A 14,948-nucleotide genomic window follows, 5' to 3' on the forward strand; every position below is an offset into this window, starting at 1 on the left:
GTCTATTGTACGTTTGTGCACAAAACAATGTCAGTCTGTTCAGTTTGTGTGTTTAAAGCACAAGCAGAAGGTGAATATTGAAGATGAAGCAGCATCTTCTGGATCTGGATGGAATTCCTACAGTTTTCTGAAGACAAGGCATTTGTTACTCTCAGGCATCTCAATCTGTGGAATAACACGCCACATAGAGGTTATGCAGACATTTCAGTACATGGGATTAAGTGAGTCACATGAAACTTGGGTAACACTTAATTTTGATGGTCCATTTGAGCAGGGGTGCCGCTAGGGGGTGGGATTGGGGGGGGAGTTAGGAAGATTCTAAGGGCCCATACATTTAGGGGGGCCCTAGAGACATTATCAATGGCCCTCGCCAATTCCCACCCCCCGCTCTTCACTTTCAGCCGCGATACCAACTACCACAAGACAAGAATATCCAGGTGATTTAATCTCTAAATCATAAGATACACATGAGAAATAATATTTTTCTAAAAGAAAGTGATGTTTTGTTTGTTTCAAGGGTTATGTTGTTATAAGGACATATGTTGTTATAATTGGTTTTACTGTTAGCTTGATAATATTCCAATTGAACTATTATACTCCAAATAACTAGCAATCTATTAAAGTTTTACATTTAAAACTGTGGCCTATTGTAACTTATTAGGCAAATAACAAACTGGCCAACACATAAACTTTCCTCGGTCTCTGAATTTGGCCATTTAAATTTAAACAAAAAACAGAATAATAATAGAGCTTTACAATTTTTCTAGCTTCTCTTAGAAGTACATTAACAAAATTGTGAATAAAAACAATAGTCTATAGTATGGGCCGTTTTTGGTGCTTAACTTCTTATTAGTCATTTTTTCTTTTAAGAATAAGGTCCAAGATTTAGAATAAAAGTTACTTATGTTTTCTCTATAACAACAATGCAGTGAAAGGTGACTTGCATCAGATTCTGATTTTCAATGGGTTATTTTGATAACTTATGAAGGCAAGATAGTCAAAATAGGATAAATGAGCTCCTGTAAGGGACAAATACTGGACCGTTGTCAGTGGGGGGTGGGTCTTTTAAACCACCTGAACCTGCATGTAATTTTGCTGTTCCAGATATAAAAAATCAGGGTATTTTATATTTAGATTATTATTATACTATATAGAAAGTTATAGATTTGGAATATTAGGGATATTTTTGTCTTTTAAATTTTACTTTCCATTTATCACAGTGCAATCTTTCTTTACCATGTTTTATTCCACTGTTTTACCTTTATGATTGGTCTATTTTTCATTTCTTGCCCTTTATTTATTTTTAAGTAATCAATTTGTACCTGTTAAATATTGCATTTTTCAGTGTGCAACACTGCTGAACAGCTGCCAGTTTATTCCCCGTTTCTTTTGTACCTTATTTTGCAATGTAGAAGTGACTATTTTCTTTAACTGTGTTAAACTTCTGATTTATTTGCCTATAGGTAAATAGCTAGGCTGAAAGGGATAGTTCTCTCAAACATTTGTTAACTCATCATTTGCTCTCCTACATGTGTTTTTGTACCTTTATGAGACTCCTTCTTCTGTTGAACTCCCAAAAATACATATTTTGAAAAAATGTTGGTTGCTAAGACTCATTAATTTCCATAGTAGGTTACAAATTACTATGGAAGTCAGTAAATATGTGTTCAACAGAAAGAAAGAAACAGTTTTGAACAAGTTAAAGGTGAGTAAATGATGGCAGATTAAATTTTTTGGTGAACTCTTTTTAACAAAACTTAAATAATAATAATTCACAATTCCTTACATTTGCTTTTCTGGACACATAGCGCTTGACACATGTTTTAGGGGGGAAATCTCCACATCCACCGCCAGTGTGCAGCATCCACCTGGAGGACACGACGGCAGCCATTTTGCGCCAGATCCAACACCACACACTAGCTGATTGGTGGAGAGGAGACCGAGTGATGAAGCCAATTATTATAAAGGCATGGTTAGGAGGCCATGCAAATTTGGCTAGGATGCCAGGTTTAAAACCCTACTCTTTTTGAAGGACATCCTGGGATTTTTAATGACCACAGAGAGTCAGGACCTTTAGGTTTAACGTCTCATCCAAAAGACAGATCTCTATAACAAAACTTGAAACTGCGTGTTTATGACAGTACATTAAAATTTTAATAATATGACAAGAAAATGAGTTTACAACCTAAAGCAGCGTAACAAGTTGTGTTGTATTTAGCAAAAAATGAATGCAAGTGAATGAGAACAGAAGTCTTAATGTCTTAATGTTAGTTACAATAGCTCTGCCGATTAACTTGGAAAAATAGCTCATATAATTCAGCTTTTATTAAATAAAAACCAGGGGGAAATTTATAAATTTGATACATGGCTTACAGTAGGGACCCTGTAAACAAATTAAATGAAGTAAATGAGTGGTCCTCACCATTCGTTCCATTCTCATCCCATTACTGAAGGCCAGCTGTCTGAGCACATCGATGTCCGGTAGACCCCACTCAGTATTCCTAAGAGACATTTAGTGTTAAACAAGACAGTGTGAAAGTAGATTTCGAAGTAATGCACCTAAATCTGTAAGCTTTAATAAATACTAATATATGAATCCCAGTTTGAAAACTCACATCTGGTGTAGTCTCTCGTCCAGCTGTTCATTGCAGATTGGGGTGATGGTTCCATTGATGGCATACGGCTGAGACATTAATGCCAAAAGATTTTGGTGTTTACAGTAAGATGTGTTTAATGTGGTTATGACTAAAAATGTTTAGCAAACACATGGAGGACAAAATACATTATCAATCTCACCCCGTAAGTCATTAAAAGGCCATTTTGTTTCAGTATCTGCCCAGATCCTTTAAAAACACCCTGTGGAAATTTAATTAGGCATACAAACATTGAATACACACACTATCATACTACTTTACATAAACCATTTTTAGGTATTTTCATGAAAACTAAAAAGTTAAATATAAAAAAAAATATTAAGGTCCATACAGTCTAAAACAGGGGTGTCCAAACTCAGTTCTGGATGGCCAGTGTCCTGCATAGTTTAGTTCCAACTTCCTTCAACACACCTGCCTGGAAGTTATAGTATACCTAGAAAGAACTTGATTAGCTGTTTCAGGTGTATCTAATTGGGGCTGGAACTAAACTAAAGGGACACCGGCCCTCCAGGACTGAGTTGGGACACCCCTGGTCTAAAATATGGCTAGGAGTGTTGTGTTATACATTGATCGGCCACAACTTTAAAAGCACCTGCCTAACATCATGTAGGTCCTCATTGTGCTTCTAAAATGGCCCTGAAGCTTAAAGGTATGTATTGTACAGGACCTCTGAATGTGTCCTGTAGCACCAAGATATGAGCAGCAAATCCTGCCAAAAGTGTTGTAAAATATAAGGCGTGTCTTTATAGATTGGACTTGTGGGTCCAGCAGATGGTCGTCCAGAATTAGATCCTGGGAATATGGAATGTTCCAAAACCTTGCTTCAAGGAGCAGAATCTTGCTGCCAGCTATAGCTGTCAGTGCTCTAAATGTATCTTTTTTAGTTGGTAGATTTTTTTGTTCCAGGATGCAAGGTTTACCATATAATATTGCCCAGATCACAGCATTGCCTCAGACCTCCTCTCATCTTGCCATAGCGTGTCTTGCTGTTATCTCTTTCAAAGTAAAACATGAACAGACACCTCTGGACATTCTATTCATCTAAAAGAAAACATAAATCATAAGACAACGCAACATTATTCCATTCCTCCATGGTCCACCCACAGTCTTATCGTCCTACAGTTTGAGAACGGTTGCCCACCAAAGCTAAGCAGGGTTGAGCTCGGTCTGTACCTCGATGGGAGACCTCTTGGAAACAGTTTGCTGTTGGAACGGGTGTTGGGCAAACACAGAGTGCTTATACTGCATGTGTTTGTGTGGTTCCTATACATCAGGGGTGTCCAGTGTCCTGCAGATTTTAGCTCCAATTTGCCTGAACAGACCTGCATGGATGTTTCTAGATCAGGGGTGCTCAACCCTGTTCCTGGAGATCTACCTTCCTACAGAGTTCAGGTCCAACCCTAATCAAGCACACCTGAACCAATCAATTAGAACCCGAACAGCACTTGATAATTTGGGTTTGGTGAGGGTTGCAACTAAAATCTGCAAGAAAGGTAGATCTCCAGGAACAGGTTTGAGCAACCCTGTTCTAGAAAGCCAAGTAAGAGCTTGATTAGTTGATTAGTTGTGTCTGGTTGGTGTTGGAACTGAACTTTGCAGGACACTGGCCCACCAGGACTGTGTGCGGACACCCCTGCTATACGTCAAGGTGACACAGAACATAAAATCTATGATTGGTCAGCTTGGTAGTTGGTGACAAGTGTGGGCAGGGAGTGTCACCTGTATGACACACCAGAGGTTCAGATTGATAATTTTTGTTTTGTTTTTATTTTAAGATTTAAAGCTGAACTTCCACCAGTTCCTGCTAGCAAAGAAACTCAACACATTGGTAAATATAAATCCCACCACCACATATTGTCTTGGAAATGTTATAGCTGAGGAACACAGGCAGAACGCAGAAGTATAAATGCTCATGATGGCTTTGGGAACTTGCATAGGCTATGGTGTTCATTCAACGCGAAGCTAAAGAAGTACAGTTCTTCAGATGTGAGGTTAAACTGTAGACCCTGATTCGGTGTGGTCATTAAAAATCCCATGGTACTTGGGAATAGGAAGTTTAATCTGATTGTACTGGCCAAATTCCCTCCCATCAGTCCTCATGGATTACATACGGCAGTAATCTCCATCCTGTCAGTTGGTTCTGTCACTTTTTACACCTTTAACTTGTGTGTTGTAAGTGTTAAAGCACCTTTGCTTTGTTGCTTAGGTCCAGGGGTCACCCTCTGCCCAATAACTGGATTTCTATAAGGAAATCCTTTGGCTGGAATTGATTTAGTTTTTCAGCCACTGATAAACATCTAGTGAAAGGGGCATTAGGTTCCTTTAATTAGAGCATTGATAACATATTTTAATCAAATTATTTCAAGCATTAACAAGATGAAAGACTATCTAAACCAGGGGTGCTCAAACATTTTCTTATAAAGGGCCAAATACCAAACTTGATTGAGGTCTGTGGGCCGAAGTTAAATATACCAAACAGTATTACATTAAATATCCTCATTTGTTTGCTTGTTATTTAAAAATAACTAGAAAAAGATGCTTTAAAACATAATAAATGATGATGCTGTATCATTTGTAACATTTTACAAACCAAAGGTTGCCATGGGCCAACTTTGGGCATCTCTGATCTAAGCGGAAGCGCAATGGAAGAACCAGTCTAGAGCAGAAAAGCCATTTATAATCAGCTTGTTAAGTGTGACGTCACGCGAAGCGGCTTCCAGGTCCAAGCGCTCTATAAAACTGTATGGGGAGGCTCATGAAATGGTAATAATAAACATTTACAAAGCGATGTAATAGTTTTGAAAATCACGATCGCAATATATATGTCCATGCCTAATAACCAATGGGCAGAAAGTGATTCATTTTTTTATAAATTGTTAAAATTTTGGTATTTGTGATGCATCAAGCCCAGAGATTGTTGTGTACATTATGACTTTATATAAAATTCACTTTAATGTGTGATATGACTAAAAAGTGATCATAAACAAATGTTTTGTCAATTCAAATGAGTGGCGGCTTACATACGTCACCAACATGTCACCACTTAACAAGCGGACACTGTGATATACTGCATTTCCATATTTTAAAGACATGGCCCAGAGCAATGGGCCACTTTACAGTATTTTGTATCACAATTAGGTGGTGAAGATCATTTATTGTAAATAAACCAGATCTTAAATGCGATTTGTTTAAATGGCATGACAGTTCCCTGGATGCGCCTGAGCTAGAGCTAGCTTATTCAAAAATAAATGTCCATGAGTGTGTATATACAGTAGTCCATTTGCAGGTAAACTCTGTATATGTGAAGTGGGCTAATGTGCCATTGAATCAATATAACCATTGTTTATCACTTCAGCTGCATGTCACTTCAATGGTTTTTATGTTGTGACTGATTAGTGTAAATATATATTTTAGTTAATATGCATACTGTATATTGACATCATACCTCTGCAGTGCTGAAGGGGCTGTATTGAAGCAGGTTTATTGCTATTATAATATCACAGGAGTTTTGTGGAAGTCCTGCCCATTTGTCCCAGGGTTCACCGGCATCCAGATGCACTGGCTCTAGCACTGTTTTTGCTTTCATGGCCTCAATGTAAGCTCTGATACTGTAGCAAACGTAATGTTATAAACCTAGATGATTCATGATATATGTCTTGAAGTAATGATGTTAGTAATAAAAGACGGCCAGTGTACCTGTTTTGTGATTCTTCCTTGATGTCTGAAGGTAGCCATGTCACAAATGGCATTTCTTGAGCAAAATGCACCACATGCTGCCCTGTGCCGGATCCCAGCTTAAGGCCAAATAGCTCTTGATGAGACTGATCCTTCAGTATCTCCCAAAGTACTGACAGCAAACTGCCCTGACTTCGCTCAGCTGCTGGTGAGAGCAACATGATCTACCGAATAAAGGATAGTTAATGTACTTTTGCTAAATAGTGAACATTTATATTCAAAAGCCATATTCCATATGCCAGAACTTACGGTGTGCTGTGCTGCTGTACAGTGTGGTAAATCCAGTGCAGTGATCATTGGTTGCTGAAGAACTGGCAGATGGATCATGAGATTACCTGAATAAGAAGCTTCTGCCTGCTCCTCCCATATACGTTCTGCATAACCAAAGGATTCCATATTATTCATAACTCTCCTTATCATACCACAGACAATTATTGATTTTGATTAACCCTTTGATGCACAACATTGGTCTAAAGTGACCCGACTACGTTTATTTTTTTCTACATCTTTGCAAGGTTTAACTTCACTTAGTATTTCAGGAATTCTTCAATAAATTTGTTTTTCATCAGCACAAAGTCTTGTGTTGTTTTTTTAATTTTTACTTTTTGAATAAAAATCATTTTTGTGTCACTACTCTTTTAATGCATACCACAAGTCTAAAATGACCCATATTCATTTCCTATCTTATTTCAATCATGGCTAAGCTTTTTTTTTTTTTTTTTTTGTAAAATCCTTAAATTAAATGCATTTTGTCTTTTACAATTACAGGTTTTCATAAAATATCTTGTTTTAAACTCACACAAATACTTATGTTTATTACAGTTTTTTTATTTGTACATCAATTTTAAAATAAGAGTCAAAAATAACCCATATAGGAACCTTTGCTGTTTCTTAACTGTTGCAAAAAAGGAATGCATTTACTGCTAAATTCTGTTCACCGGGCACACATCACATTTCAAATCAACACACACACACACACACATATATGTATATATATACACACACACAGTTGAAGTCAGAATTATTAGCCCCCCCCTTGTTTATTTTTTCCCCAATTTCTGTTTAACGGAGAGAAGATTTTTTTCAACACATTTCTAAACATAATAGTTTTAATAGCTCAAATAGTTTTAAAACCCAAATTATCTGATAACTGATTTATTTGATCATTGCCATGATGACAGTAAATAGTATTTGACTAGATATTTTTCACGACACGATTATACAGTACAGCTTAAAGTGACATTTAAAGGCTTAACTAGGTTGATTAGGTTAACTAGGCAGGTTAGGGTAATTAGGCAAGTTATTGTATAACGATTGTTTGTCGAGAAAGAATATAGCTTAAAGGGGCTAATAATTTTGACCCTAAATGTTTTTTTTTTAATTAATAACTGCTTTTATTCTAGCCAAAATATAACAAAGAAGAGTTTCTCCAGAGGAAAAAATATTATCAGACCTACTGTGAAAATTTCCTTGCTCTCTTAAACATTATTTGGGAAAAAGAAAAAAATCAAAGGGGGGCTAATAATTCTGACTTCAACTGTATATATATTGTGCTTTGGATTGATTTTTTTTATCCAGAGTATTAGTATGGTTCGTCCCAGTCATTTTATATTTAGGGCTGAAATGGCTGTAGAGGTGGTGCCCAATGAGAAGGATGAGGGAATTCTTAGTTCTGATTCAGAGTCTGAAATATCTGATGCTGATGATCCAAACCAGGGGTGCCCAAACCCAATCCTGGAGGGCCAGTGTCCTGCAAAGTTTAGTTCCAACCATAATCAGACACACCTGGGTTAGCTAATCAAGCTCTTAAAGGCTTTCTAGAAACAACTGTGCAGGTGTAAGTTGGAGCTAAAATCTACAGGACACCGGCCATCCGGTACCAAGTTGGTAGACTGAGTAAAAAAGGGGTATTATGGGAGCAAGCATCCCCCTACTCGGGGTAGAGCATGAAGCCACAAGGCCCATAGTGCTGTGGTACAATATGCTGGATGTCGCCACCCCAAATGCCTACACTTTGCACAACACCCTAATTGCACAAGTGGTGTGATCAATACACAACAGCAATTCATCAAAGAGCTGGTCAAAGATCTTGCTATCCCACACATTAAGAGGCACTTGGAGGACACACCCCATATTACAGAGGCAATGTAAAGATGTGGTTTAAAACAAAATATAGCCACCACCCTTCCACATGAGAACAATCAAAGAGAAAGAGGTAGGCCAAAGGCAGAAAAGTCAATAGCTGATGTCCTATGTGCAAGTGGCCTGTGTGCAATATGTCATGGCACTGATCCTGTGTAATTTTATTAGTTTTGTTATTTTATTTGGGCACATGCACTACAGTTGCAGCACAACAGTGATAACAATAAATTATAATAATTTCAGTTTATCATTTATCAGTGATTGATATGTGTGAAAAAAAGTGGTAAATAAACATATTCCAGATCTAAAATGTGTTTGTCTGAATAACTTCTAAAATGTGTATTGTATTTTTACAATTATTTTATTTATTTTGTTATTATTTTTTCATGTTTTCACAGATGGGTCATTTTTGAAACTTGTAAACTTGATGTACGCCTAAGGAAAGATTTAACATTAATTTGTGGTCAACGAAAAAATATATTTTAAATATGAATGTGCCCCACGCAGGTTTTTGCATCTCGTTTACATACACTATGAACAGCAGCTACTCTAATTATTCTCTATTTCCACCTGGGTATCCTCATCCCGAGGCCCTCAGAGACTATGCAGCTCTACTGATTCGATCCAAGACCAGCGACGAGATGAACCCAAGGTTCCATAATCCTGGACCAGGCCTTATCCGAGCAGCTGCTGTGGTGTTCATGGAGGAGTGGAGAGCATGAGACTGATTCCTGTGACGCTCCGGGGACAGACAAGTCTCGCTGACGTCCAGCTTCTCCAGCGCCTAGACTGCAGCTCTACACAAGATGTTTGGCCATAGCAGAAATGGTCGTGCCCAACTGAGTCTGGTTTCTCTCGAGGTTTTTTAATTATTCACTTTCGCCAACTGGTGAAGTTTTTTCCTTGCCGCTGTCGCCACTGGCTTGCATGGTTCGGGACATGTAGAGCTGCTCATTGATGTATTTGCTTTTCAGTGTTTGGATTTTCAGTAGAGATTATTAACCACACTGAACTGAGCTAAACTCAACTGAACTTTAACACTGAAAACTGAACTGACACTGTTTTAATTTACTATGATCTTCTATGTGAAGCTGCTTTGACACAATCTACATTGTAAAGCGCTATACAAATAAAGATGAATTAAATTTAATTGAATTTTTATTTTTTGTTTTCATATTTATTTTGTGTTGTCACTTGTCACTTTATGTACACTGGAAGCTTCTGTAGCCAAAACAAATTCCTTGTGTGTGAAGCACACTTGGCAATAAAACTGATTCTGATTGAAGAGTCATCTGAATAACACGCTGCTAATGTAAAGACAATTCTGTGAGAATCTTATCATCTTGTTTATTGGACTTTCTAGTGATTGTGGTAACTTAGCATGAAGAATGTCACACTGAAGGCCAATGAAGGTATTACTAAACGCTCCAAGTATCAGAATACACAACTGTACACTATACAGCAATACTTCATATTTTTACATTTCTGTCAGGGTTGAGGTAGACGTTAATAAAATACAATTTATTGGGTAACAAACAAATAATATGAATAATATTTGGTATAATTACTGTTTTTAATTACTATAAGAGTTGGGTTTAGGGTTTAAGGTGGGGGTAGATGTTAATATATGCAATTAATAGGTAATTTAATAAATAATAGAAATAGTTGTTGTTAAATTCCGGCCGCAGCTGTATCCCTTTTAGCAACAAGCAAATTGTAACCATTTATCTTACAGTCTATGGTTCTTTCTCTTCTTGTAAGTTCTATACTTTTACAGTCTGTGGCTCTTATTTAAGCACTTTCTCTCCAGTAAACAGTTTTTTTTTTTTTTGCCCTTTTTTGATTTATTTATTTATTTTATTGAATAACATCAAAAAATACAATGCAAGTCAAGTACAACAAATGTAAAGAAGCTTTCAAAGAACAGGGGGAGATATAAACAACATCACAGGAATGTATTAAATGATATACAGGCTTGTACAATTCACAGCTTTTGGATTCTTTTGAGGTGTAATATGGACTCAATATAATGTTTCAGTGGATTTTTCCCTGAAAATTTACATTTATGAATATGAAATTTGGCCATTAAAATAAAGAAATTAATAAAAACGTATGGGATTTTTTGTCTAAGCTTCAGAAATTCTTCAAAGAACATCTTTCCAATGTAAAGTATTATTTTTTATCAATATTAACAGCAATGAAGTCAATCACATTTAGCCAAAAAATAAAAAATTAAAAAATGACCAGCACTTTCTGGCCTCTGCTTGCAAAAGCTACATCTCGTATCTTTATCTTTTTAAATTTAGTTAAATAAAGTTTGGCTGGATGTATTCTGTGAAGGAGTTTAAACAAAATATCTTTAACCTTGTTTGTTCATAGCGATTAGGCAGAAGCCAAACTTTTTTTGCAAACAACATCACTCATTAATTGATTTCAATATGCAATTGCATTTGCTTTTGATGCAACATCCTTCTGGAAAAGAGCTTTTACTGATCTGTTATTGTTTTACAACTATGGAAAAGGCATATATAACCTATGGGAGTCACTGGGTGAAAATTGTGGTAATAGTTGATCATTTAATCTGTTTTGATGTTTATACAACATACATATTTTAGGACAGATTAAACCAAAAACCGTTGTAAATTCCATTGGTGGTGCGAGAAAATGATATTTAGTCAAGAATTGCTCATATCTGAAAAGAAGACCACCTGAATAATCGGTTTACTAATACAATGTTATTTCCAAAGCAGTTACCAAAAAATAAACACATATATAGACTTTTGTTGTGCTTGTTATTCCAAATAAAGTAACGGTGTGGTAAAAAAAATTGTGTTTGTAAATCAAACTCCCTGCTTAAGCTTGACGGTGAAATGATGAGTTTCACAAGTATTTTGTTTATATCAAAATTACAAGTAAGAAAAATATTTATGCCACCCAAACTAGATAAAATATGAAGGGGAATCATATTCCAAACAGAGGCTGGATATTTAACAAGTTGTCTATTCCAGTTTATTTTAAATGTATTGTTTAGTATAGAGAAGTCTCTCTAGTAAACAGTATTCCCAACCACAGCATAAGATCCCCACCTAGTGGTCAATTATAAGAACTGCTATATCACAGTGATATATTGGTCTTTTTGAGACCTCGGTCGATTTGCGTTTTAAGCCATACATTTTCATTCATTCATTCATTCATTCATTCATTCATTCATTCATTCATTCATTTTCTTTTCGACTTAGTCCCTTTATTATTTCGGGGTCGCCACAGCGGAATGAACCGCCAACTTATCCAGCACGTTTTTACGCAGCGGGTGCCCTTCCAGCCGCAACCCATCTCTGGGAAACATCCATACACTCATACATACACACATACACTACGGACAATTTATCCTATTCACCTGTACTGCATGTCTTTTTTTTGGACTGTGGGGGAAACCGGAGCACCAGGAGGAAACCCACGCGAACACATGCAGGGAGAACATGCAAACTCCACACAGAAACACCAACTGACCCTGCCGAGGCTCGAACCAGTGGCCGTGACCTTCTTGCTGTGAGGCGACAGCACTACGTACTGCGAAGGTCACAAAAGCAAAATCAAAGGTCACAAAAACGAGTGAGTGAGAAACATAAGAACAACCTCTCCTGAAGGTAAGCAGTTTATATTTGCCCTGTTTGTATTCTTCCTGCTTTTCTTATCAACTTTAACTGTCGATTTAACGTTACTTTCTAAGAATTATGTATACCAAAATGTACCATGGTGGAATAATGATTGTAAAGTAGGTATAAAAGCAAGAAATAACGCATTTAGACGACTAAATTACATCTACAGAAATAGTATTAAACTTATTTAACCAAATTTGGGATACCAGTTAAGTACCTTTAGTATTGAAAACAATCTATAGTAGTACCTGTACTTAAACCAGGGAAAATCCATCAGATCCATCTAGCTATAGACCCATTTCATTGACATCTCACTTCTGCAAATTTATGGAAAGAATGACTACAGAAAGCAATACTTATTTTTTATAAAGCAAAAAAACTTTTTTTTCTCCATATCAGAGTGGGTTTCGTAGGGGCAGAAACACAATGGACTCAGTTTTATGTTTGAAATCCGACATCAGGAAAGCACAGACTAATAAAGAAGTTGTTATAGCTATCTTTTTTGATATAGAAAAGGCGTATGATATGGTCTGGAAGGAGGGATTACTGATTAAATTAAAATCTTTAGGAGTCACCGATAAAACATATAACTGAGTCATGGATTTCTAATTTGGAAGGACGATACAGTTAAAGTCAGAATTATTAGCCTCCTTGTTTATTTTTTCCTCAATTTCTGTTTAACGGAGACAAGATTTCACATTTCTAAACAATAGTTTTATTAACTCATTTCAAATAACTGATTTATTTTATGTTTTACATGATGACAGTAAATAATATTTTACTAGATATTTTTCAAGACATTTCTATACAGCTTAAAGTGACATTTAAAGGCTTAACTAGGTTAATTAGGTTAACTAGGCAGGATGGGGTAATTAGGCAAGTTATTGTATAACGATGGTTTGTTCTGTAGACTATGGAAAAAAATTGCTTAAAGGGGCTAATAATTTTGTCCTTAAAATGGTGTTTAAAAAATTAAAAACGGTCTTTATTCTAGCCGAAATAAAACTTTCTCCAGAAGAAAAAATATTATCAGACATACTGTGAAAATTTCCTTGGTCTGTTAAATATCATGTGGGAAATATTTAAAAAAGGAAAAAATTCAAAGGGGGGCTAATAACTCTGACTTCAACTGTACAAGTTAGGATAGGAAAAGAATATTCAAATGAATACAGTGGAGAATGGAACTGCTCAAGGTAGTGTATATATAATATATATATTATAATATATAATAATATAATGATAAATGACATCTTCTCTCAGGTTGAACAAAATGTAGATGTACAAAATGTACAGAATGCAATATTTGCGCTGGGAAAATGGGCAAATAAATGGGGATTTATTTGCCCAAAACAATCTGTTGCAAAAACTCAGGTCATTTGTTTCTCAAGACAGCATAAAATCATATCACTCTCTTTAAAACTGTATGGGCGACCGCTAGAGCAAGTAAAAACTGTCAGGTTTCTTGGAGTTTGGTTTAATGAAAAGCTGACATGAAAGGTTCATCTAAATAAAACCATAGTTAAAAAGGTTATTAATGTACTTTGTTGCCTGTCAGGGCAAGAGTGGGAATTGAGTAGGACACCATTACAAAATATAAACTGGGCCCTCATGAGGTCTGTCCTTGATTATAGGTGTATAGCTTGCATGTCAGCAGCAGAATAAAACCTCAAGAAATTAGATGTATTCCAGTCTCAGGCCCTTAGAATCTGCAGTGCATCATTTATAACAGGGGTCGTTAACATTTTTTCAGCAAAGAGCCATTTCAGATTTTTTTTGGCAAATGCATTTTTAAAGAGCCTTTGGAGATGAAGCATCACATGTGGAGCAAGTTCATGTTATAAGAAAGGATAATTTCTAGATTTTTTTTTTCTTTTCGCCATCAACACTCATGAATGTTGTTTGAATTACTTGTGCAAGGTTACCATAGAAATGTAAGTTGCATGCCCTTTATTGGTGTCGCGATTAATTCATATAGTTAATCCAATAATTAATCCATGTGCATTGGTTGAAACGACCTTTTATTCTTATTCATTTTGCTGTAAAATTATACAATAAAAAGACAATTTTTAAATTGTATTTGTAGTGATGGTTTTTAGACATATTTTTGGTCAAAGAGCCACATATGGCTCCCGAGCCATAAGTTCCCTACCCCTGATTTAGAACATCACCAGTGTCATATATGCAAGTTGAAATGGGAAAAATGCCCTTAAGCATTAGAAGAATGAAATTAATGATGGCGTATTGGGTTAATATTCAGGGACAAAATGAATCCGGCAAAGAGTACATTATTAGAATGTGGGGAGCATGTGAAAACCAAATTCTTAAGTTTCGGATGGATAGCTGAGGCAAAAGCCAGAGTAATTGGATTAGATCAATTGCAATACTGTAAATCAGTTCCAACCCCATATATTCCGCCATGGTTTTTTCCATTACCTAACGTTGATCTCAACATACAACAGGAATAAAAAAAAAAAAAACAATAATAATCTTCTAACAAAATGTATAGTGCAGAATTACTTAGAGAAACATTGCAAAGAATCAATATTTTTATTTACAGATGGGTCCAAGGATCCTCAAACAGGTCATTCAGATGCAGCAGTATATCCCAGTTAATGAATCTTATATTAAGAAAAGAATAACTAATAACATATCAGTATATACAACAGAGTTACTTGCAATATTGATTGCCCTGCAGTGAATTGAGGAGAACGATATGAAAAGTGCAGTCATTTCATCACTTGAAAGTATAAGATGTGGA

General features: G+C 36.0%; 1 protein-coding gene across 1 annotated transcript; it reads right to left on the bottom strand.

Moving 5' to 3' along the window:
• Nucleotides 1-3: 3 nt before the first annotated feature.
• On the bottom strand, nt 4-6,550 carry zgc:103625 (methyltransferase-like 26 B). Its single transcript, XM_056454172.1, has 6 exons — nt 6,351-6,550; nt 6,100-6,262; nt 2,797-2,856; nt 2,616-2,683; nt 2,423-2,501; nt 4-165 (listed from the first exon to the last, which is right to left on the bottom strand). The coding sequence occupies exons 1-6, from the start codon at nt 6,548-6,550 to the stop codon at nt 118-120; spliced, it is 618 nt and encodes a 205-aa protein (XP_056310147.1). The 3' UTR covers nt 4-117.
• Nucleotides 6,551-14,948: the final 8,398 nt, after the last annotated feature.

The sequence above is a fragment of the Danio aesculapii genome, chromosome 3, assembly GCF_903798145.1.
Source record: "Danio aesculapii chromosome 3, fDanAes4.1, whole genome shotgun sequence".
Lineage (NCBI taxonomy): Eukaryota > Metazoa > Chordata > Actinopteri > Cypriniformes > Danionidae > Danio > Danio aesculapii.